Source organism: Leptodactylus fuscus, chromosome 2 (genome assembly GCF_031893055.1).
Source record: "Leptodactylus fuscus isolate aLepFus1 chromosome 2, aLepFus1.hap2, whole genome shotgun sequence".
NCBI lineage: Eukaryota > Metazoa > Chordata > Amphibia > Anura > Leptodactylidae > Leptodactylus > Leptodactylus fuscus.
In genome coordinates this window covers 190,096,291-190,121,119 of record NC_134266.1, presented here as the reverse complement: position 1 = coordinate 190,121,119, position 24,829 = coordinate 190,096,291, and the positions used below count along the sequence as shown (strand labels likewise).

At 39.1% G+C, this 24,829-nt stretch overlaps 1 protein-coding gene across 13 annotated transcripts in view; it reads right to left on the bottom strand.

The window, feature by feature from the left end:
* The window catches only part of DOCK9 (dedicator of cytokinesis 9), a 203,178-nt gene that overhangs the window by 87,478 nt on the left and 90,871 nt on the right, over positions 1–24,829 (bottom strand). For all 13 annotated transcript variants that reach the window (XM_075265309.1, XM_075265317.1, XM_075265318.1 and 10 more), the window contains exons 6-13: positions 23,357–23,452; positions 21,489–21,623; positions 19,546–19,720; positions 18,985–19,046; positions 11,697–11,771; positions 11,144–11,284; positions 7,534–7,737; positions 4,353–4,475 (exon numbers count right to left, since the gene is read on the bottom strand). In XM_075265309.1, the coding sequence (XP_075121410.1) occupies positions 4,353–4,475; positions 7,534–7,737; positions 11,144–11,284; positions 11,697–11,771; positions 18,985–19,046; positions 19,546–19,720; positions 21,489–21,623; positions 23,357–23,452 (1,011 nt within the window). The remainder of the gene's footprint in view (positions 1–4,352; positions 4,476–7,533; positions 7,738–11,143; positions 11,285–11,696; positions 11,772–18,984; positions 19,047–19,545; positions 19,721–21,488; positions 21,624–23,356; positions 23,453–24,829) is intronic.

Here is a 24,829-nt window from a genome sequence, read left to right as displayed (position 1 = left end):
AGCGGGTGGAGGCAGGGGATTAGATTATTTTAGATTAGAGATATTAATTTTAGAGATGAGCGAGTACTGTTCGGATCAGCCGATCCGAACAGCACGCTCCATAGAAATGAATGGATGCACCTGGTACTTCCGCTTTGACGGCGGCCGGCCGCTTAACCCCCCGCATGCCGGCTACGTCCATTCATTTCTATGCGAGCGTGCTGTTCGGATCGGCTGATCTGAACAGTACTCGCTCATCTCTAATCAATTTAAGGCAAAGTCCACTCATATGGCAGTGTGTCTTATACCATAGAACCCCTGGGTTCCTGCTTTAGGCCTGGTTACGAAGCAGCAAAAGAAGAGTTTCTTTTGGAGTTCTAGGGGCAGCCCAGCAGTGAAAACATTTTAGAGATTCACTTATACTGTACTATTTAATATAAAAAAAATAATTTAAAAAAAAGCTTTTAAATGCTGGAAATACCATTCCATAAATATCTAGATATGCAGTTCTGGGCACCAGTTCACTGAAAGGATTCTCTGGAATTTGAAAATGTAAAAAGGAAGTCCAGAGAACAGATAAGGGACATGGAGGACCTCAGTTATTAGGATAGATTGAAATAATTGTATTTAGTCATGGGAAGAGGTGTCTAAAGTGGAACATGATAAATTTGTATAAATGTGTAAAAAGTTAAAACAAGGGAGGAACATGGAGGAAAACTTTTCCATGTTAAGTTCCCTAAAAGGACAAGGGGGTACTCCCTCCATCTCTAGAGGCGACAAGGCTTCTTTGCTGTAAGGACTGTAAATCTGGAATAGCCTACTCCAGGAACTGGTATAGATTGCTTATTTCCTTTACTTGCCCCTTCAGTCATGCCCTTTCCCGTCCCTTGGCTGAAATTAATGTATACATGTCTTTTTTTTCAACCATAATAACTACGGACATATGACTGTTGCTGTGTCTTTATGTGAGCCTACTGTTGTGAGTATGGGTTTGCAGACACAATTCACTATAAATCATAATGAAACCACTAGGAAACAGAGTATATTACAAAGAATTAACCAAAACTACTATAGTCACTGTGTCACAGTATTTCATATACCACCCCCCCACACACACAAAACACACAATTCTGCAATCAGTTTATTGCTGCATGCACATGATAAGTAGCTGCAGTTATCCAACATTACCTGGAAGTGAAGTGGATAAAAATAAACCAAGCTTTACAGAAGGTAACGCTACCGCAGCCATACTTATTAATGTTTAAACACCATAAATTATTCACCAACAAATATGTCCAGACAATTATAAACACAAAAGGTTTCACGACGCACAATTTGCCCTTTAAACAGTCTCCTTGGAGAGGAAAACAAACAATTGTATTTGATCTACAGGATTTTGGCAAAGGAGGAACAGCTAAACATGTGCAAGGGGAAGTCCAGAGAAAAATGATCAAAGACTAAGTATTAGCTAGGAGTCCACACCTTAAGTCACTAGTGCTCAGAGTGTACTGGATTCTAGGTCTTCGTACAAGGCATATCGACTGGGTATGGCAAAAATGTCTCACAGATTATTGAAACTTCTCAGAACTTATTGCATCATAACATTTATGGAATATATCATAAAAGTTCAGAAAGACATTAGAACACTGTCTGCACCGCACACTAGTAACTAGTCACAGATGTTCTTATAGTTTGTGAACATGGATAATCTGCTACTTGGTAAATGCGAAGCTGACAGCGGTGTCATGGGCACTCGTGCCCCTTTCTATCAATATAGGAGCCACGGAACTTTTATGCATTTCCTTGTAGGTGATATTGCCATGTAAATAATAGTAAACTCCCAAGTACAGGTTCTCACTTCTTGACAACATTCTCCTTTTATCAACCATGTTTTAAAGTGAACGCCAGGCAAATGGGACACAGATTGCCTCTTATGCAAGATGAAGAAATGACCTTTCCATTGGTTATCCTCTGTAATCTTTGTGTTACAACAAAGTGTAGTTATAAGTGTTTGAAAGCATAAAAAGTCCTATGTAAATCATCTAAGTAGTCACGGTTGGCGGGGAACAGCTTCAGCCTAGTCACACTGTCCCCTCATCACACCTCATGGGCATGATTGACATCTCCCTCACAGTCCACTCGCTCCATGACCTGAGGGAGATGTGCCCAGATATGCTTAGCAAGGAGGCAGCATGACACGCCTGAAGCTTGTCCCCGCCCACTAGACTACTTAGGATAATTTGCATTTGCCATTTCCTGCTTTCAAACATTTATAACTTCACTTTTCTGTAACAGAAAGATTACAGAGGGTCAGTAATAGAAAGGTCATTACTTCATCCTGCACATTATGGGACCAGTTTAAAACCTGACAGGTTCCCTTTAAGCAATGTTTTTCTTGAATTCTACAATAAGCATCCAAAACCTCTGATGTATTGACTCCAACTCTTTCTTGACTGAGGTCCCACTTGGCACAGCTAGTTAGAAGTCAATAACAGATAAGTGAACATTATTATTCCAGAGCTTGAGTTTACAACCATGACCAGTCACCACTGCAGCACCTCCCAGATGGCTAGTAGTGAACACTGAGCACTAGTGTTATTTCTGCTTACCACAATGGATAACTGCAACATAGACAAGGCTTTAAGGGCCTATACAAGCTCTACAGCATCATTCTACACAGATTCCCTTAAAGGTCAGTCTTCCACTTATTAAAGGGATCCTATCACTCATGCATGAATTTTTCTAAGTACCACGTCAGAATAGCCTTAAGAAAGGCTAGTTGTCTCCTACCTTTCGTCATCTTCTCTGGGCAGCCGTTCGCCTAAAATTCACGTTTTTTTCTTGGTATGCAAATTAGCTCTCTCGCAGCACTCGGAGCGGGGCCCAGCGTTCAAACAGCATTGGGGGCGTCCCCAATGCTGCGAGAGAACGCTCTTCAGCACCGCCTCCATCTTCGTCAGCAGCGTCCTCTTCAGTGTCTTCTTCCGGCGGCAGCTTGTAACTTCTAGGCCTCGGGCAGAGCAGACTGCGCATGCCCACAAGCCACGGGAAAATGGCCGCTTACAATACTGTGCAAGCGGCCATTTTCCCATGGCCTGTGGGCATGCACAGTCTGCTCTACCCAAGGCCCGAGGCCTAGAAGTTACAAGCCACCGCTGGAAGAAGATGCTGAAAAGGACGCTGCTGATGAAGATGGAGGCAGCACTGGAGACAGTTCTCTCGCAGCATTGGGGACACCCCCAGTGCTGCGAGAGCTAATTTGCATATTGAGAAAAAACGGGATTGTAGGCGAACGGTGGCCAGGAGAAGATGACGAAAGGTAGGAGACGAATAGTCTTTCTTAAGACTATTCCGATGTGGTACTTAGAAAAAAAATCATGTCTGAGTGATAGGGAGGGATCCCTTTAAGCAATATCGATAAGTCATGTTTAATAAAGATCTTTCCTATTTCTGGAAAGGCATGACAATGATTTACATGTGCAGAGATAACATTTTAAGGTTTCTTGTTGTGTATAGTTTACAGGTGTGTCCGATGTGGAGATGTTCATAAATGTGGAATTCTTATGTGTACGTAGGAGACTACCACGAAAGAACTTTAGAGGAGTAATGAAAAACACACTTTCAAAGGCGTGTGCAAGCACAAACTAAACATATTACCGTAAAGTAGTTTACACAAATTCCAATGGTAACTTAGGTATTGTGATATGATGCTTCAATATTGAGACATACTTTTCCTAGCCATAATACAATAAACTGGTCTCGATCCACTGAAAAATTTATGAGTAATATTTAAACAAGCAATGATACCTCCGATGTCGCCCCTGCTACCTCTTGTGTCACCTTTCACCTCATAGATTGTAAGCTCCTGCAAACAGGCTCTCGGTCCCATTGTGTGATTTGACTATTTCTCAATAATAGATCTTTTTGTCTGTACTTGAACCCTACAAATTGTACAGCGCTGTGGAATATGTTGGAGCTATATAAAGTGTATTAAATTCCTGAACTGACCGTGGCTTGGCTGAACTGAACTCATAGCATCATAGTGATCCATAATGATGTGAGCTCCAGAATGACCATGGGGCTGCTAGCTTATAGCTTAGGAAAGCACAAATGAGGTTAGTGATCTAGGTTTATGATTTTATACTCCATTTTTTTTTATTAAAAGCCCTGTAAAAACAGGGGAAGAGATTTCTGGAGGTGGGCAGATGGCTTGCCAAAATACACTGGATATTCTTATTAACAAATACTTAATCAGGAACCACGTTATAGATGGATTGAGTATCTAAATAGAATAGAAGCATATGATGAATAGTAGCTTTGAGAACTGGTCTCTCCATTGCATGGTCTATACATTGCATATTAATGGAACATACCTTGGCAGAGTCTGAGCTCTTCATGTAAGGTTCTGCACAATGAGTAATGCTGCCTTGAAGGACCTTTTCTATCCTGGCCACAAGGAAGATATCAGGATGGGGACACGTTACAGAAAATATGCCCTGAAAAGGTAAAAATTTAAATGAGATATAATTATTAAAGCTCCTATACTGTCCACTTATGTGTACTATGATTTGTGATCAATAACCGACTCGGATTTTGTAAGGTTTTATATTACATTTAATCATCTAATAGATCTTTTCCAATAGAACAGGTACTGAACAACAAGATAAAAAGCAGCAGCCTTTCTAATATATTACTGGTCTGATAAAGAAGCCAGTAAAAAGTAAGAAAAGGAGAAAAATAAAGCAATACTGCAGGAGGAAATAAGTCAAATATGTTTTCTATCAAGTTAACCTGTGATTCTGACCATTATAGCCATGTACTGGCATAAGTTTTCTCTCCAGGCCAACAATTTCAAGGTCCTTGCTGACTGCAGTGCAATGTTAAAAATTTTGTCCAGGATTTAGATTTTATGGTCTATACACAATACCAGGTCAGAAAACGACAGCCTCACTCCCTGTATAGTGGGCAGGTACCGAAATTGTAGCCCAGCTCCCACCGAAGTCAATGGAAGTTGAGCTACAGTACCAACGCCTAGCAACTACATAGGTCAGGGAGCCAACTGGTTCTGTCCCTGTGTTGTGTAAAATGTGGAACGTCCCAATACAGGCCCTGATGAAGATGTTGGGCCACATGGCCCTTTCATCAGTGACCATATCAGGACCACAGCTCTACACAGCCAGAACAGATTAGAGTCTGACCTTCTGCTTGCAAGAGACAAACACTTATTGGCTCTTGCTAGTCATTTGGTGGACCCTTGGGAAATTTAGTCTATTCAGTGTTTCTTAAAGGGGTATTCCCATGAACAAAACCATATTTAAAATTGTGGTCAATTAAAACAAACATTTTTGCAAATATAGAAAAATATTTTAGTAGCGCTTTAAAGATTCTCTCTTAGTGATGACAGCATTTTGTCTTGAACGGTTGCCAAAGGATACGACCATGAATGTAGGAGGTTTCTATGGACAGAATCCCAGTCATGACGTCTTTATTGTGGATATTTTCTCATACATGTAGTGTCACTGACTGATAACATATCTACAAGAAGGACATCATGGCTGGGTTTCTGAAAAGAGCCAGGACATGGAATATTTCTGCATTCATTGTTGAACCCATTGGCAATGGATCAAGACAAAATTTAACTACTAAAAATGGGTGGGGAAAATCTTAAACTGTTCATATTTGCAAAAAATATTAAATTTTTATGCAGGAATCTAAGGCAGGATGGAGCAAAAAAGGAGACAAAATTAGGTGAAATGCAGAACAGAGGCAGTCTATAGCTGTTTTTGATTTCACAGAGATTTTTATTTTTGCCTTTGTTAAGTAGGGTACAAGGATCCAAAATAAATCTCCAAAAGTGGGTCATGCTTTGAGGTAGTTTGGGAACCCGTTATTTACAATAACTTTACGTTGCTAACCTAATTAATGGCAAGTCAAATGTGACAAGTTTTTGTGCACCAAGTCACATCTTAAGCCATGTCCTGTTCCCATTAGGCCCAGCCCCAACTGTCAGACAAGCACTAAAGTTTTAAAACTATTGTTAAATGTGTTGCAAGGAATGCACACAAGATTTTTGGTGCAATCTGCAATTAGTAAAACTGCCCTAGTAAGTGAAAAGTGCAAGAATTTTGGCTTAATGAGCGTTATAATTATATGTTTAAAACGCTTTTTTAGGCTAGTTTGACAAGGAAACATGGCTCAATGGAAGAGAGTGTGGCGTGCCAAAAAGAAGTAAGACTTAAAGTGAGGCTGTCAGCAGTAAATTGGTTATAAATCTAATTCCAATACTCTGTAGAGGCCATTCTAGTTTTCAAACAAGCCTCTGATTTAGCTTTGGCGCTCCATTTTCAAGTAAATTACAATTTTATTTATATGCAAAGGAGAGCAGAAGTGCTGTGGGGCACCAGAGTCTGGTCTCCCTTCTAGAATCCTGTACTTTCCTTCTTATTTGCAGATGAATAAAAACAATTGGGCTCCAAAGCTGAGTAACAGTGGAACCTCTACAAGGCATCGGTACAAGGTTTATAATGAATTTACTGCAGACAGAATCCCTTTAAGATGTGACAGGGTGCACCAAAATTATGGCTCACGATTCTCATGCAAATTTAGCCATCTTGAAGTAGGTATAAACTTACACTAGGCAGTCTAAAAATGCATCAAAATGTATTACTCAGAATCAGCTACTGTGCTAAATGTGTCATGATTTTGGTCTACATTTTATACTGCACTAGTAAATATGCCTTCATGCTAAACTGAGTCAATCCTAATAAAGGTAAAATCCTTGCATAAAACAACTAGCGTATGAACTGATATTCTATGGTGGCATTGTAGTTTTGCCTGCTGAGGCTGTAACTAGACTGTAATTGACTTATTCACAATATCAAATATATTTATTTCAGTCTGCTATGATCCTTATCGGATTCCCACTTCCCTTTCATCTGCTGCGATGCCATCATAATTGTCAGCGACTTCCCTTTATTATTTCGACAAGGGTGTCACACCCTCCTTCAATAGGAGTTCACAGCTGGAGCACATTTTAATAACAGTTTCAATCATATTTGATATCACAATGCTGTATCTCTCTGAGAACAGGTGAAGGGGCGAGCGCAATGCAGCTAATAGATAATACAGTCTGATTACATTCACGCTGCATTGTACTACAGTGAATGAACAAGATGTCTGCTCCACATTCATAGCAGCAGGGAGCAGCAATGGAAAGGAGTTTATATTAGACACTCAGAATCCTAGATGTAAAACAACCTGTAGCATTAGCACAAGCGAAAACATTAGGAGCTGAAAGCCGTCTCCTCCCACGGAGCAATCAGTACCTATTTTCCATCATCTACTACTTCACATCACACAGCCCTTTACTGAACAATACCTCCTAGAAGAGAGCACTCAAGCTGTACACAGCATGAAATGCAAGGATTCTTCAATTATTTAGGTACGTCTTCAGCTGCATTACCATTTCCTTATCCATTACAAATACATCTCATGTCTGAATTATTGAAATGCATTTTCATTTTTCGTATAACCCATAAATAGACTAATAGATACCTGTTTGGGGTACTGCAACATTGATTCCTGCACAGACCCTAAAATTCTGCGACCAAAGTCCCCATTGCCATTTAGAAGCTGTTGGGAGGGAAGAGGAATCATTTGCCTCACAGAGGCATGGTTCAAGTCCACAGGAAAGTCTGCAGAGATCTTTTTGTTGGCTTTGATGTCAAACAAGGATAGCGTGACAAAAAATGGTTCCACCTAAGCAAGAAAAAAGTGAAGAAAAACTATTACACATGAAATTTGCAGACCTATTGTAACTGAGTGCTCGGCATGAAGTCTTAGGCACCAAAACACAATGTAGGTAAGAGACAAAAAATAAATATCCATTTGTAACTAGACAGGAGTCACAATAAATATGAAAAGAAAAAAAAGTCAACTTTTACGTTAATTGTATTAACTATAAACTTCTACATTGAGGAGGAGCAAAATAACTCAGGACTAGAGATGAGCGAGTAGTGAAATATTCGAGATTTGATATTCGTTTTGAGTAGAGCCTCAATATTCGACTACTTGATCGACTATCGAATCCATTATAGTCTATGGGAAAAAATGCTTGTTTCAGGGGAAACCACTATTTGACTAAAGGAAAGTCACCAAGTCCACGAGTAGCAGGAGGAGAGTGTTTAGGAGGAGCGAAGTGCAGTTGAGGAGGAGCGCTTTGTAGTTAAAGCGCACGGACCCCATAGACTATAACGGGGTGCTTGTGCTTGCAGCACACTGCCTGCACGAATGATTCGTGCAGGCACTGCGCGGCAAGCACACGGACCACATTATAGTCTATGGGGACCATGCACTTTAACTGCACAGTGCTTGCAGTTGCGCTGATATTCCATTCTGGGGGTCCTCTTGCGGATGCCTTCCGAAGGGGAGGCAAGTGCTACTGTGAATCGGCCTTAAAAGCAAAGTGGAAGGAGTAGGACACGGTGCGGGGAGAATGATAGACCCGCAGGATAGTATTGCAGCATCCCTTCTGCAGAACCAGCGTTGATTGGCTGAATCCTATACAGTGTATAGAATTCAGCCAATCAACGCTGGTTCTGCAGGAGGCTCGTCTTTGACGAGATGGAGTCTAAGATTGGACCACAATGTAAACTGCTCTAATGTTAAATATCAACACTGGTCAATGCATCCCTATGAGAAAAAGTCAGCTCCCGCATAACGCAAGCTGCCAGCTCTCCCAACTAGCAAAGACGAGCCTGCTGCAGAACCAGCGTTGATTGGCCCGAAAGCTATACACTGTATAGCATTCGGCCAATCAACGCTGGTTCTGAATCGAATCTTTATTGCGAATAGCATTTGATCCGAGTACGAGTATTTCGAATACTGTAGAATTCGATCGAATACCTACTCGATCATCTCTACTCAGGACGAATTCAAGAGCTGTAATGTATGTAAACATATAGACATCAGTGGTCATTAAGACTAACATAGGAGTCAATAAAACAGTATTATTGGATAGCATTAAAAAAAAAAAAATGTGGATAGCAATAGATAACCTGAAAAATCCAGCAGCACATATTAGAAGCGTATACTCATTGGAAAATGATGTTGCAAGGCGGTCTTAGTGTCTAAGAATGCATTACTTCCCTCTGTTCACACTGGACATTTGAGCAGTCAATGATCTGTTTGCATTATGAACTTCCTTCCAGAAAGCAATGGTTCTGTAATGTCTAGGACATTATGGATATAGGGATACAATTTTACGAATACGAATTTCAGGTCTGTGGGTGGCAGATTTTAGACTTCAGCTACATATAGTAGGAGGGGGTACCAAATGTTCCTTTGCTAGCACTAATAGCACTTTAGAAATATAAGACGCCTCTCAATGTCGCTGCCAGAAAGTGGGCAGCACAGAATAACCAGCTTATATACAGTATGTAAGCATTTCCTAGAGCTTAGTTAAGCAGAAATGTTATAGAGTCAGATAGATGAGTCTGCAAATCACACCATTTATACTGTGCAAGGGAAAAGGCTTACACACATCAGTAACCACCACAAGTTACTACAGCGGCTATATAAAGACACATAATGGAGGAAAGAACACGCAGGTTATGTCAACAACCAGTTATATAAATATCCATTTAACCAATAACCGTCATTTCAACGTCTGTCTGGGCAGATCCATTCTAGACACTGCGAATACGAGTGAATGTGTTTCTAGTGCTTCTACTCTATAGAGCACAAACATTCATCATAATAAATTCATGGTCTCCTCCTGGTGACTCAGCTCTGACGTCTGCACACTCTGCTATGTCTGTGTATAGTGCGTCTACTGTGCTGCAGAGAACACGCCAGGTTAGAATGCTGAACAAAAGAACAAATTGCCATAGATCCCTACACATACTCCCTGTATGTGGGTATACAGTGCAATACTATAGCAGATTGCATGCCGAAAAATGTGAAAAGCAAAACTATTGTTGGGTATACAAACATGGGTTCCCCACAATATGGTAATGATCCTTGGAGCAAACTACTGTAAAAGTATGTTAAAACCAGTCACCATATGAATACAGGGTGACATTGTATTAAATAGCCTCTGAGAGCAGTCAGCGCAGACTCAGATATGTCCTTGTAGCCACTGCATTAACAAGCTTTGTTCCACTGAGAACACACCTAAATCTGCTGCTCTCACCCTCCTCTGCTGCTTGAAGAGGCCGGATGTTTAACAATGTACAGGATAACATTTGGGATGGATCACCCCTCTAAGCTGGCCATGTTAACTTTTTGCCAAACTGACAATTTAGAAGGGACCTGCTGACAAGATAAATTGTATGGGACAACCAGGGTGTATGCTAGCACACCCAATCCTTTACTACAGAGGTTTATTACCTGTTCCAAGTTAATCTGCAAGCAACCTATTAGAGGCTATTACATGACCAATCTGAATTATGTCGTTTAAAACAGCCATACATCAGATAACAGATAAGATTCTATAACACTGTGGAGTCAAACATCTGAATTATTTTCTGTGGTGATCCTAAAGTACAGTAACCTAGTGCATATGTGTTGAGGTGGTCTTGATTTAAATCCATTATAAATACCAAACACTTAAAAGGGTCTTTTTGTCCCTAAATTTCCAGTTGTCTAAAGCTACTAGGACAGATCTGTGTGTGGGTGGGGTGAGTAGGTCATCACTATGAAAACCCCATCAAGATTTCCGTTACTAATGGTTATTTCCATCTTAGGCACTTAGCATATCAACAGATTAAGGGATGGGACTGCAATTATGTCAAACACGGGTCTATAATCACCTATCCCACAAGGTGCAGAAGCTGCCTCTCAACAAAGAATGGATAGTGGCCGTACATGTGCTCAATACTTTTTTTTTTAATAAAAGTAACGATAAGAGATAAGCATGATACCCTTAAAACAAGTTTCAAATGCTTACTTGAAGCCATCTGCGACCACTATTGGCGAGAAGTACAAAGAAGATGCACGTAAATTAAAAAGCAAGTTGGAGTTGGTGGAAGTGGTGAAAGGTCCTCCTTTAAGGTCACACAGATTTTCATTACTCTTTAAGGTAATGGATGACTTAAAGGTCACAGATCAAGCCAGACAGGAAATTGGAGAAATAAAAAAAACATATCACAAAACAAAATCTTACATTTGTTGTCGGCCCCTCTTCATTTTCTGCCACGCAACACTGAAGATTGAAAGATAATTCATTGCACTTCACTAATAACCTTTTCCCAAATTTTTCCTCAAAGGGTTTTATCTCTGGTTCGATTCCTGAAAAGTCAAGTTTCTAGAGAGAGAAGAGATTGCCAAATGAATAGTGAAACACAGGAGAAAAGGAGCAACTTCATCATGCACACAATAGTATATAGTATGGACAGATTTTGATTTCTAAACTATATTGCTACACTCGAGGAGACTGACTTTTTTATGTAAGTGAAGTATGTGAAACATCACTGTACATTCAGGAAACAAGGGTATGCAAGTTACAAAAGTTGTACCAATGCCTAAAGTGTAAACACTCAGTCTTAGTGATATTAAGAATTCTGAGCAAGATCATATTCAGGTAAAGTATTAGGATCAAAAGCAGAGGTAAATAAGCAGTGCGGGTCTACTCAACATACTGTATTGGCAAACAAAGTGTTCTCATCTAAACACATTTTTGTTAGGCAAGAGGGGACGGTTTGTGCATATGGCATTACCTGTGTATCTGAATCCAAGGCAAAAAGCTTCACCCTGCTTTCATTTTTCAATTTGGCTTCGGTTTCTCTTCCACTCTAACAGAAATCAAGTAAATATAAGAATTTTGCATATTATACATAGTATGCCACACATCATGCCACATGAAACCTATCCGTAAGACATATGCACCTTTACAAATAGACATGAATTCAGAGGAAATATTTGCCAACAGATAGTACATTTAATAACATTTCTGAACACAGAGAAGTCAATGGAACACATAAAATACAGTATATATAGATTGCTCTCTAGATCATGAGATAAAATCACCTATAGGCATCACTGAGCCTTATCTGTGAAGTCAGAAGATTAGGGACTGCTCGTCATCTGACTATCTGACTATTTGCCAACAAATAATCCTTTAATACGACAATCAGGCCCAAGAGGAACTGTTGAGGGTCTGCGGTTAATGATACCAAGCCAAATGCCCACTGCACTACCATACAATACATAGGACCAATATATATATATATATATATATATATATATATATATATATATATATATATATATATATATATATATCACACAAAAAAAAAATGACCAAAATAATATGCTGAAGGTGGGAAATACTTATATCTGCACAATGAGGGTACCAAAATTGGAGATTAAGTGATCCTGAATTAAAGCAAGCAAGTATAACACCAAACTGAACCCTATATCCTGTTGTGATCCTGAAGTGCAGCTTTGGCTTGATAGGTCATAAAACATTTATATGTATGGACATCTTCATGGGAACAAAAATATGAATAGTAAAACCGGAGGACACTGCCAATACTAGCTGGAATTCTCTAAAGATATAAAAAATACACATACGTCTGAGGAAAGACTAATTTGTGTTAAAAACTGGAGGTAGAAAATTCAGGTAGCATGAACTCGTGAATATGAGATGCCAAAAAAATGACAGAGAAGAGAAGTCAACCAGAAGCTCTATGAGCGTTATGATATTCAGACCAATACTGTAGGTTTAAGGACAGACTCTGATTTTGCTCATAGGAGACAAAAAAAGGCCAGAGGGGAAAAAATCAAACAAAACACACAAAATAGATAAGTGCCCCGTGTAGCACAATTTTTTCTAACAATAATGAACAGTACCATGATAGAAATCCAACAACCAATATTACAGCCAATGTGGTCTGTTGGCTGCATTTGGGGTCTGTTGGAACTGCCAATGTTACTATAATGTAAAAGATAACCAAATACCCTGGAATCTAAATACTGCATTCACCTGAGAAAACTAACAGAAGTGATTGTTAGGAATGACAGGGGGTAATTTCACGATAGTTCAGATCATATCAAACAAATTAAAGCTACTTTTCTTCTGTTATTCATTAAGCCTTCCGGCAAGGTTTGCCAGACCATAATAGAACAGATTTTGTGTGTGTTAGAAATATACAGAGTAGTGTTTTTCATTCTGAACAATTAAAATACAGTCATGCCACAATGGAAACGTTCGCTTCTTTCCAGATGTGGAAGTCTTGTCCAAACCAAAGTCGATGACTGCAGTAATACACTTCCAGCATTAGCCTAACCACAATGGCAAATCTGTGAACCATTGAACTAGGATTTTGCTAGGGAAGTGGTGGAGAACTACGAGTCAGCTGAAGTCCTTGGGTGGTAATAAAGAATATGAGCAAAAACTGGATCGGAAATCATTTTGGGCAAGTGCACTCTACAGAAAGCTAAAGGTGGCCATGGAGGAGAAAGAAAATCTGACCTGAGAGATAATATTTTACTGCTATGCTTTCAATATCATCAGTTGATAAAAGTATCATAACATAATATTACTCCATCATACAATGTTAATACATCACACATTATTATTTCATCAAACAATAAGAGGTTGGCCACTGTCAGACCAATATTGAGAGACAAATGTTATAGTTTGTAGAATAAAAAGTTCTACAATTTTCCAATATACCTTCTATATCAATGCCTTAAAGTTTTCTAGCTCTCTGCTTGTTGTCATTCATTCTGAGTACCTCTCGTGGATAAAAATCAGTTCATGGTCATGGTCATGTGATATACAGTCCATGGTCATGTGATGTACAGTCCATGGTCATGTGATGTACAGTCCATGGTCATGTGATGTACAGTCCATGGTCATGTGATATACAGTCCATGGTCATGTGATATACAGTCCATGGTCATGTGATGAGGACACAGGTGCACAGCTCGTTATAGTCACAGCACAGTAATCAGACATCTGCCTGGTAACGAGCTGTGCACCTGTGTGCTCATCACATGACCATGAACTGATTTTATTTTATTTTTTATCTATTAGGAGTAATCAGAATGAATGACAGCAAGCAGAGATCTAGAAATCTGTGAGGAATGGATATAGAAAGTATATTGGAAAATTGTACAACTCTTTATTATACAAACCATAACATTTGTCTCTCAATATTGGTACTTGCACATAAGTTTGTAACTGAAGCCCTAATACTCCGCTATACTTGATCTCTAGACTTTGTAGGACCTGGTTCATAGCTCCCTCCTTACTCTTCCAAGCACACGTACACTTGGTTTGGGCTGAGAGTGGATGTGCTATGAATGAGTAGAAGGTAGTGAGCTGCTGCCAGACATCTCAGAGGGCTTATACTCCAGAGAACAAATATGTTCAGTGTTGACATTTCCTCCAATATCATTTGTCACATAAGAATCTGGTGTCCCCCCAAAAACAGTCATCAGTTCCAAGCAAGGTAAGCAGGTTTGGTCACTTTTCTCATATTTGTAAGAAGTGACCTCTATTCCCCAATCTCCATCAAAAAGTATTGCTTCTAAAAGAAACCCTGCCATGGTTTTCTAATCTCCTGGAACCTCTGTTACATTTAAACACAGAATTTTACATACTTTTGCCATCTTACTGAGCATACCGGAAGTTCTCTTAACTTCAGAAATCAGAAGATCTGTTATTTGGATTAATCAATTTAACCTAAAACGAAGTTTTCAACTGCATGTTGTTTTTACATTCCAACAAATGCCTGACAAAATCTGCCTGGAATTCAGTCTCTTTATTATGTGAACTTAAACAGAGAAAGATGCCAAGGAAATCCTATAGTGTCATTACTGCGTCTGTTCCTTCTGCCTGAGGGTCTTTTTGTCTGACTGAAAACCTTTCTGATGTTATATCAGCCATGGCAGTGACAGTCTCCCATCTTCATGCTTCAACACAAGAGAGATATTCATCTTTAAGATCATTCCACTACATCCAGAACATTTATGATTAAAACTACATGGCTGACTTCCTTGGTCACTTCACTATAGCACTCTCTTCACCAGTTCCACAGGGGCTTTAACTCAGTAAAACTTAGAAAAACCTTAAGATCTGGACAGAATTAGGGGATCTTCACACTTGCGCCTGTGTCTGCAAAGTTCTGGCGTATTTTTCTTAATAAATCTCCCCTCTGTTCTTGATCTTTTGTTTGGCTATAGAATTCGATTTTTGTAGGACTGTCAACTATATCTAGGAAAACAGGAGTTGGAAAGGTCAAAATATTGGCTTATATGACCACTAGGTAACCACCTCAATATATTGGGATCTTTATAGTTACCCTTCTTGTCCCCAAATCTTGTTCACATTATGAAAGTGATATTGGAAGGAAAATGGGGTAGTACAATATGCACAAGTCAGGATTTTTAAGGCAGGTGGCAGTGAGCTGTCCACATAGTAAACATTTATATGTGACTTGTGTAACAAATTGTGCATTCTATAGATACCAGGTACTGCATCTACATCACGATTTACAGTAACATATAAGATACAAAACACTTAAGATTTGTTGTTTTTAGACCATCGTGCTTAGCCGTAAATGTTGTAGAAGGTGACAGGCAGAGTGCTGGAATCTCACTATATCTCCCCCAGGTTTTTAACTTGTGTGGTCCAGTGCGGGTCTTCAGTAGGCCTCAGGTCCAGGTGTGAGTCCTTGACTCATTACTGGGCCAGAAAACTGGGCTGCAGCTCCTGAACTCCAGTGCAGATCCAGGTAGTGAAAGGTAGTGTATGGGTGTGTCCTGTAACCCTGAGACCGGTGAGACAAAGTTGTGCTTATTTTGTTCATATGACTGACAGTAAGCCACATGTATAGTTAAGTTAACATTACTGTTTAGTTAGAAGCTCAGACGAGCAGGTTCTTATTTTGTTTTTACCTAAAGTTAAAGTTGTATTTTGTTTTGCTCATTTTCTGCCTGAAGTCAAGGTTCATTTATTTTCCTGTTTTGTTTTTTTTTTTTGTTTGTTTTTAAATAAACCAGTTTGCTGCATATTTTGTGTCCCTGTTTTGACTGTATGGGTCCACATCATTGCTTCTACCAAGCTACCTTCCCCACAATATACACAATAATAAAATGGTCATTGGTGAAGGACTCTTCCGGGATGACATTTATGTCAATAAATTTTTCTACAGTGTGACACCTAAGTTATTGATCTATATGTGTAGCAACATACACTGTTAATAACATTGGCTGTGCACAGTAGTTAATTTTACGTATGTAAAGATTTAGAACCGCTTCAAAAATAAGCAGGCTGTAACAAAATGTAATGTAATGTAATGTACGAATGTAATCAATTTCATTCCAAAAGCAGTCAATTGATTCTTGGATTATTCTGACAGCTCAGTACATGATTACAGTTGCTGAGAAAAAAAGTGTGTACAAAAAAACCCCAAACATATTTTTACCGATAAAATGACTGTGGCCTTCAGTGACTTCACTAAGCGTCTCAAAATTATCTGAGATAGAAAAAGTCAACAGCAGGCAGGCTTAAAAAAAAAAGTTGGCAAGGCATCTAAGCATTGTCAGTGGGAAGCTTATCAAGGAAATTCAGGCATTTTACTTTTTCATTTTTAAAGTAGAAGTGGCCATGACCATTTCCGCCATATCTTAAGGGAAGAATTACACAATACACCATACACTGTACCCAATGTACTTTATAATCGGCAACAAGTGAATATGATAACACTCACATAACAACTGTCACTTCATATGAAAACCAGAAAGTGAATACATGCAACATGTTCAGAGCAATGAATTCCTTGTTACATATCCAGATTTATTGCTTTCAGGATGCAGCACTAACACACAATTCAATTAAAGCTATATGTTTGTTTTCATTGTATGCAATTTTTTAAAAAAATGCTGTATAATAATGAAGCTTAAACTTTTTTGTTAACTAGTCACTGAAGTAGATTCAATATCTGATATCGCTGACGCTGTCAGCCATGTCTAGTACCTGTACCAATTTATTTTTTCTATTTCTATACTAAAATATATTATAATAAAGTGCACCTTCCAAGACCCTAGATGGTGAGTACAAAGTAATCAGTGGTCCTGCAAGATGCAGCAGCTGCTGCTGGTGACAAGGCTTTTAGTTGCGGCATATATGGGTACTGCAGTGGTGTCCCACTCTAATCTATGGAACATCACAGCAGTACTGATAACCTCTACTACTAAAAGTATGGCACATGAGCAGAACAGCTCCGGGCATGTAAGCATTAATGGGAGCTGTGTAATCTGGTAAATTGCTTATTTTTCATCAGTCCTAAGAAATGGACCCTTAGCAAACTAAAATTGATGGCCTATTTTGAGGATAGTCCATCAATTTGTAAAAAAGATGGATAACTCTCTACATTGGTAAATTGTGAAGAAGCTTTAATTTTTTCACGTAGGTGCACAAACAAACAAAAAAAAAGGTTGCAATAGTGTTAGCCATTAAATTTACAATGAGGTTGCAAAGACCGTAATAAAAACGGGCTCAGGATAATGATGAAGTTAAACATTTTTTACCTCCCATTTGTCTTTTACCGTAATTTATGATAATCCAGCTGCTATTGTCTAAGGACGGGATTCTAAACAAAGGGGAACTATAAAGTAACGATTGATACTTTGTTCTTGGTATTTGGTCTTGAATTTGTCTTCAAAATACTGATAAAAACGGCAATGTTTGAATAATGCCTAATGGTTATAAAGCCTTCAGTTATTCAGGCTATACATGTATAACACGTGGACATTTGTGTAATGTCCATGTCTCATTTTCATGATAGCAAAGGATAGAATTTCTTTATGGCAGAATATGAATTTGTGTTATAGCACTTATAGACAAACACAATGCAGCAACCTTACACACATCTTATATATTGTAACTTCACTATAAGCCAATTTCTATAACAACCTACCCCTTTCATTTGCATTTAGCGAGATCCTGGAAACATCCCCTGGAGATTCTGATCCATATTGCTTTAATGATACTGTCACTCAAGTGCTGCAGATTTTTCGGTTTCTGCGAATCTCTCATTCCATTAGTGTCCCCGCCAAACACAGCAGCACTAACTAAATCGCTACCCATGCAATTCCAGGCTCCATAAAGCTAAAGCCTTGTGAAAATGAATAGAAAATTCCATCCAAAATGATCTTCTGACATATCATAGATGTATCAGAAGAGAACATTGCTTGGCCTGTATAAAAGGACTACACTGTAACTGGATAGGGGATGTGCAGCAACCCTCCGAAACATCTAAATGAAACAAGAGTTGGACTGGAGGCTGTGTGAACCTGGCAGGCTCAACGCTTCCAGTAGGTTTCAGACTCCTAATAAACAAAGAGTGCTTTAGATTAACCACATCTATCTGTTCTGGAGCAGAGGAGATTGGAAACAATTACCTCAGAAACTGGGCTCCTTCCTGAACACAAAATATCTAATATCAAACCTAATTTTCTCTAGGCTTATCCTAGAACTGAGAACGGAAGAAAAACACAGAGAAACGAGATTTTGTTATACCATAAACTCTCACCGGATTACTAATAGCGGTATAACAAATAATTGGACATAGATTATATTATTCTGATATAAAACATAAAAACATGTAAAGTTTAAAAACAGCCATTAACACTAACTTAATATTCGTATAGAACACTGCAAGACTACTCAACGCGGGGCTCTAGACAAGTCCATACCATTGTCATCTCTGACCTTATGGTATATCCACGGGGTATCATAGATGCAGGTCCCATCATTTCATTGACCACATTGCTATTGTCTGGTTGAATGAGGTAAACAGTAGCCTTATTAGAGCTAACGTGTAACTTGGACATTGTGACAATTTGTGATCTATTCTATATACAAAGACAAAATAAACTGTCTAAAGGAAACTTTGGGGCGTCATGTAAAATCAGGGTAGAAGGTTGGCTATAATCCAGATTAATCTTCAGAATAACAGATATTGATAATCCTATACATTTTGCAGTACCTACCTTCTCTGGAAGGTAACTATCGATACTAGATGATGAAGTGTCAAACTTGCTCGACTCGTCATCTGGAAAATTACAGAAAAAGAAATCTCAGGGAAGGTAAAAGAAAAATTCTGTTTAAACATTTATAAATAAAAATGCAAAACTTTAACCTATTTAAGGCTAGGTTCACACTGGCATTTGGGAACGTCTTAAGTCAATAGAAATAGAATACTGATGGAACCTATTTTAGGTCAATAAGATCTAACAAGAACCATTTACATAAAGGATCTCTCATATCCATCAGTACTATTGAAATTAAGGAAGCCATGGGCCTCATACACAGAGCAAATCCATGTACATGCAACAAATAGAAGAGAATGGATCAATGTGCCTAGAGAGTCTATTATTAGGCTTAGTGGCCAGAGTCAGAATGGAACAATATAGTACTTTTTTTCAAAATACAGATAATGACAGAACAGTAAAAACAATATATAAAATCTTGGTTTAGATAAGAAAATATAAATTTCTGGCGACACATCCCCTTTAAGGCCCCAATACAAGTGTTCACCAAATATACTAGACCTTCGTGGGATTCTCCATTTCTCTTCTCTTGCATAGCAGCTTCAAAGTTGAGTTGTAATATTTTATTAAGAGTGCTGATCCATTCCTCCATTTCAGCATCACTGTCCGCGGCCAGTAGATAACTGCTTTTGTCTTGCATCTTTAGCTCAAAGGCAAAGCGCCGCACTCTGTTATTCTAAAAGAAGTCATACAACATGGGGGTGTTAATCAAAACCATAACTATGGGTAGCTGTATAATAACATGACTATATGTAATATATGAAAAGGGCATACCCCCCCAAATACTAGAGAATATCCCCCCCCCCCCGCCTCTACAATACTGTCCAAATATCAGATAATCCGAATCTGTGACACAGCTTTATTTGTATTAGTTATCTGCTTTATTATTTCATTATTGAATTATAGTTTGTTTGTTTTTTTTAAATCTCTCTTCATTTTGATGGAGATTTTGTCTTACACAAACTCAGTCACAACTTACTATGGCGGTCTCAGAACCAAGTGAGACTGAGCGCTGTGAACACATTGGTACCGCCATAGCTCCCGCCATTTCTATTTTTGACGCAACTGTCCAACAAACAGGAGTGGGGCTTAGATTTGCATAAAGGGTGTCTCTATGCAGCCTTGGATTATCTCTGGGTTGAACAATTAGGGATTTAGGATTAAGAACTTGAGATTTACATTACAGCCACATCTCAAATCAGCAGCCGTATTCGCCTTTCCACGACAGTATACATGACTATAAAGATCAAGACGTGTTAACTAGGAAGATACAGAAAGGGTTCATGGATCACTAATACACAGAGCAGGAAATGAAATTATTTTGGAATGTGTGAAAGAGCCACATCTTTTGTTATCTTTTTAATAACCCTTGTAGTGTGTGGGGGGCAAATGTGGTAGTACGGTTCCAGCACAAGCCAGCTCTAATGTATATGTAAATATATATCTATCTGCAGCTAAGAATGTTCACTCCCGCCTCACTAATCCCACATGGATCAGCAGCCGGCATGTAACCTATTAAGAATGCACAGCAAGGTTGGAGGATTTTTTTTTTTTTTTCAGATTTTACTCTAAAAATATGGGTGAGTGCCAAGTGCAGAAAAAACAGCAAACACTTCCTGAACTGAACATGCTGCTAAGAAAATGTAACACTCCCAGCCCCCAGAGGACACCTTCATTCTCAGACACAAAAACGTCTGCCAGATATGCGCTCAGCAATTGCTGCACCTTCCTCTCTTCCAAATAATTCATAAGCCCAAAGGATTCGCTCTTCATAACCGGCTTTGCTTTTAATTAACATCCATAAGAAAATGCAGCATATGAAGGCATAATGTGCCTCACCCTTAGTCTCCTCATAGGAAATGCAACAACGTAGTCTAGCAAAATATTACAAAAGTGGTAAGAATAATATGGACTTTAAAGACGAAAAGGATCAAAAGTCTAACAAAAGAAAATCCTGTATGCCAGAAAGGGCGATGCTGTAGTCATGCACACCTGCAGTGAAGCTCCTACACAGGCGTGGCTGAACTATGGCGTATACAGCATGCTAGGATATGCTCACCAACCTGAGCTAGACATGAAAGGCTGCCAGATACTGGGTAAACGTTCCCTCAGTCACTAAAGTAGGCCCACAACTACAAAGTCCAAAAGTGGGTCCTGAAAGCTGATGCAGGTAAGGCATGTTATATTTATCACATACTGTAAGTGTGGTATATTTCATCTATTAAAAATATGGTAAGACTGAAATTTGTTGCAAAAAGAGCCTTGCAAAGAAGTGGAGATATGGTCACGGCGTATATATCGACATCTTCTAGACCTGGGGCAGATCTAGCCTACACTGAATACTAAAAACCGTGCCAGAACTTATATTATGGCAGGTTTACTAGTACTGTCATGGGGATATGTACAACATATACCAGAACACATAATACACGGCCAACACTTACCTGTACAACTCCCATGCAAGAATCAAGAAATATTGATCCCTTTGGTTCTTTAGAGATTTTTTCATCTTTGTAGAAATTTAAGTTATACGAGCCATCGCCAAGTTGTATAAGGTGGAAAAACCTCCTTTTAAAAGACTGAAAGAAAAAAAAATGTTACGTCAGATACTAAAAGCATGGGGTACTGAAAATTATGTACTGTGTTTAGGGAATCACTATTTATCGTTACATGCTCAACTTCTAACTAGCTGTATATAGATGTATCAGCCATCAGCTAATATATAGGACTGTGGTATGCCCTTGTTAGGTCACTACATTACAGCTCCCATATGAATAGCTGAGAACCTTATGTGTGTGGTTCTTCTGACCAGCCTCTAGCCAACCTTTATGCATATCTTCTAGGGTCTTTTTAGACTAGAAGATGGTGGCATGCTCTTCTTAGGGCAGGTCTCCTTGGGGATGTTACTACATCATTGATCTTATGCAATAAACAGTTGAGGGAAAACTTGTCTGTTGCACCTGAGATCCCTTCTACATTTATGGGATCTCAGCCAGCATTTTTTAGTGCATACCTAGGGGACATCCTTTTTGATATATCTGCAGATCAGCCTATATTTTTGCATATGAACAGCTGACATCCCCATAAAAGATTTGGCTGTGGTACACTACCTATAGAATGTTACCTCTAGCTGGTCATATTTAAGGACCTATTATCTCAAATAGTGTATAGCTGAGTTTTTTCTACACAGTTGACATTGTTGAACACTCTTTGCAGTGTCCACATTAACTCTGGATGTTGTTTAATAGTGATTTACCCCTGGTAGAATACAGGCATGATCCTCACAAACACACTTCTTATTGTTGTCATGGAACCATGGAGATAGTCTTAACACATTATTATTATTTACGGTTGTCATCCGGTTATGTTACACAATATCTTTTAATATCACCCTAATAAGAAGTTACGTTTTATTTATTTTGGTTCATTTTGAGAGGCCTGTCGATTAGTCTCTATTTTCTACACAAGATTAGATAGTGCCCTATAGTGAGATGTAGCCTGTCTCCTGAAATATATATCCTGAGATTATGAGTATTTGTTACGCTTTGTTCACACTTGCGCCCCTGTCTATTGTTTGCCATTCCGCGGAGAGGCCGCCGGGTTTCCATCCCCTGTCCAGTTTCGCCGGGGCTTAGGACAGAAACCCAGCGGAATGCTCACACTGGACATGGGGCGCATCCTAACTGAAAATTCTATAACGTCAGACAGTGTACTTACTGGCTTTACTGAACCATATCAGTAAACTTAATAATATACACCCTGCTTCCCCATCCCACCCATTCTTACATTCTGAGTGTTATGGGTAACGGTAAGCCTGCTTTTCCTGACTTTTTGGTTGACTGACCCCACTTCAGTCGCTTGTACACTTTGTAAGGCAGGGATTGGCTACGTGAGCCAGAGAGAGAGGATTGCTCAAGGAAGCAGAAAGAAAAATTACGACCCCACACTGTTCTAAGAATGTAAGTATTGGTACAACAGGGAACTGGGGTAGATGTTAGTAAGAGTACACTGCCCAAAGTTATTATTCCACTCATACCCCTTTAAATATTATGGAGTGTGGAAGATATGACCCAGGTTGTTTCTGCACAATACATATAGAAAAGGCCACTCCAAGATGGCAGAAATTATTTGCGATTTGAATTTATAAAATAACTAGAAAGTGATGAAGATTATAATCTTGGCTGTTTGGAGTGACTGGATTCTATTTATAAAGGGTAAATAATCTGATCTTGAGTGCATACACAAAGAAAGGTTTGCACTCAACAGGTCACGAATACTTTACATTTGGTATTAATAAATACTATATACTCACCCTCATGGTGACACTTATTGCACTGTTCATGTTTCCTTTATATAACCAGCCCTGTTTGGTGATCCCCCCTTTTTGTGAGCCGAGGGATGCTGCATCCTAGAAACAAAATACAAATGTGTTAGAAATTAAAGAGAATTTTTCACCGCCTCCTACAAACCCAGCTCTTTACATCAATTAGTAGGCGATACTCCACTGGTTCCGACACAGCTGGAATTTTCTCTCTAGCATCCACCCTTCTCGAGAAATCAGTGCTGTTAGTTTTTATGTTTGACATGCCATTTAGGCACTGTACTGTCAGGAGGGCGGTGTCAGTCAGGAGCAGGTAAGGGGTGTGATTCTGAGCGCTGATGCTGGCTGCTTCTGATTGGAGCTCTGAATCACACCCCCTGTATGACCCTGCCCTTTCCACAAAGCAGAGCTTAAATACATCAAGCACCAAAACTAACTGTGCTTGTTGTTTAGTAAGGCTGGGGTCTAGGGGAAAAAAAAATCTCAACTGCTGAAATCTGTGGAGTGGTACCTATTAACAGATGATAAGAACCTGAATGAGTGAAGGTCATAAAAGGTCCTCTTTAAAAGGTCACACGTCATAAAACTGAGTTGGCAGTATGTTCAATACTATTATCATATAGTTGGCAGTTACCATATACAAATCTAACAAATATAGATACAGCAAAGGTTAACTTAACTTGCTGCAGTGTAATAACTCCAAAAAGCCAATGAATAACCATTAAAACAGTCAAACTAAATGTACTACAAGCCACACAATCAACTCATTAAAACATGCTCAGATAGAAATCTTGGGATTGCTGCACAACTCAGCATACAGTAATGTCTCAGGCAGATATGTAAATGTTAAAAGGTACGGTCTGACTAGACGCTGCGTTTGTAAGCCTTCCCCACTGGCTTACAAAAAGGTTCTAATAGGTTGCCTCAATTGGTATATTTCAGCAGGATAATGCTCACCCACACACAGCAAGATTTTCCTAGGAATGTCTCTGCCAGATTGTAACACTTCCTCGTCTTGCCCACTCACTAGCTTTACTGCCAATGAAGTGTGCGCGGTCTACGAGCCAGCTGCTACATTTGTATGATGAATACTACAAAAACACACCTACCAACAATGGCTGCATGTAGTAATCCCTGGCATTTATAGTAACAGCTATAGTTGCAGAGAACAGAAGTAAACCAGGTATAGACTATAAGTAGAAGTCAGCTTTAACTATTGGAAAAGCTGACCGATACCATCAGAATAGCCTCGACCAGATGACATCACTCGAGAAGCCATATTTTGCATAAGAGAGTTGAGTAACAGGAATAATTATATGTCATCATCAGACAAGAGCCAGGAGTATGTGAATTCAGCCACAAATATTTACTGGATACATTGTAGTCCCTGGTATAGAGGGAGGATGCCGGTGGATACCATCTGATTTACAATGGTCTAGCTGCCCCAAACAGGCAGTGACAAAA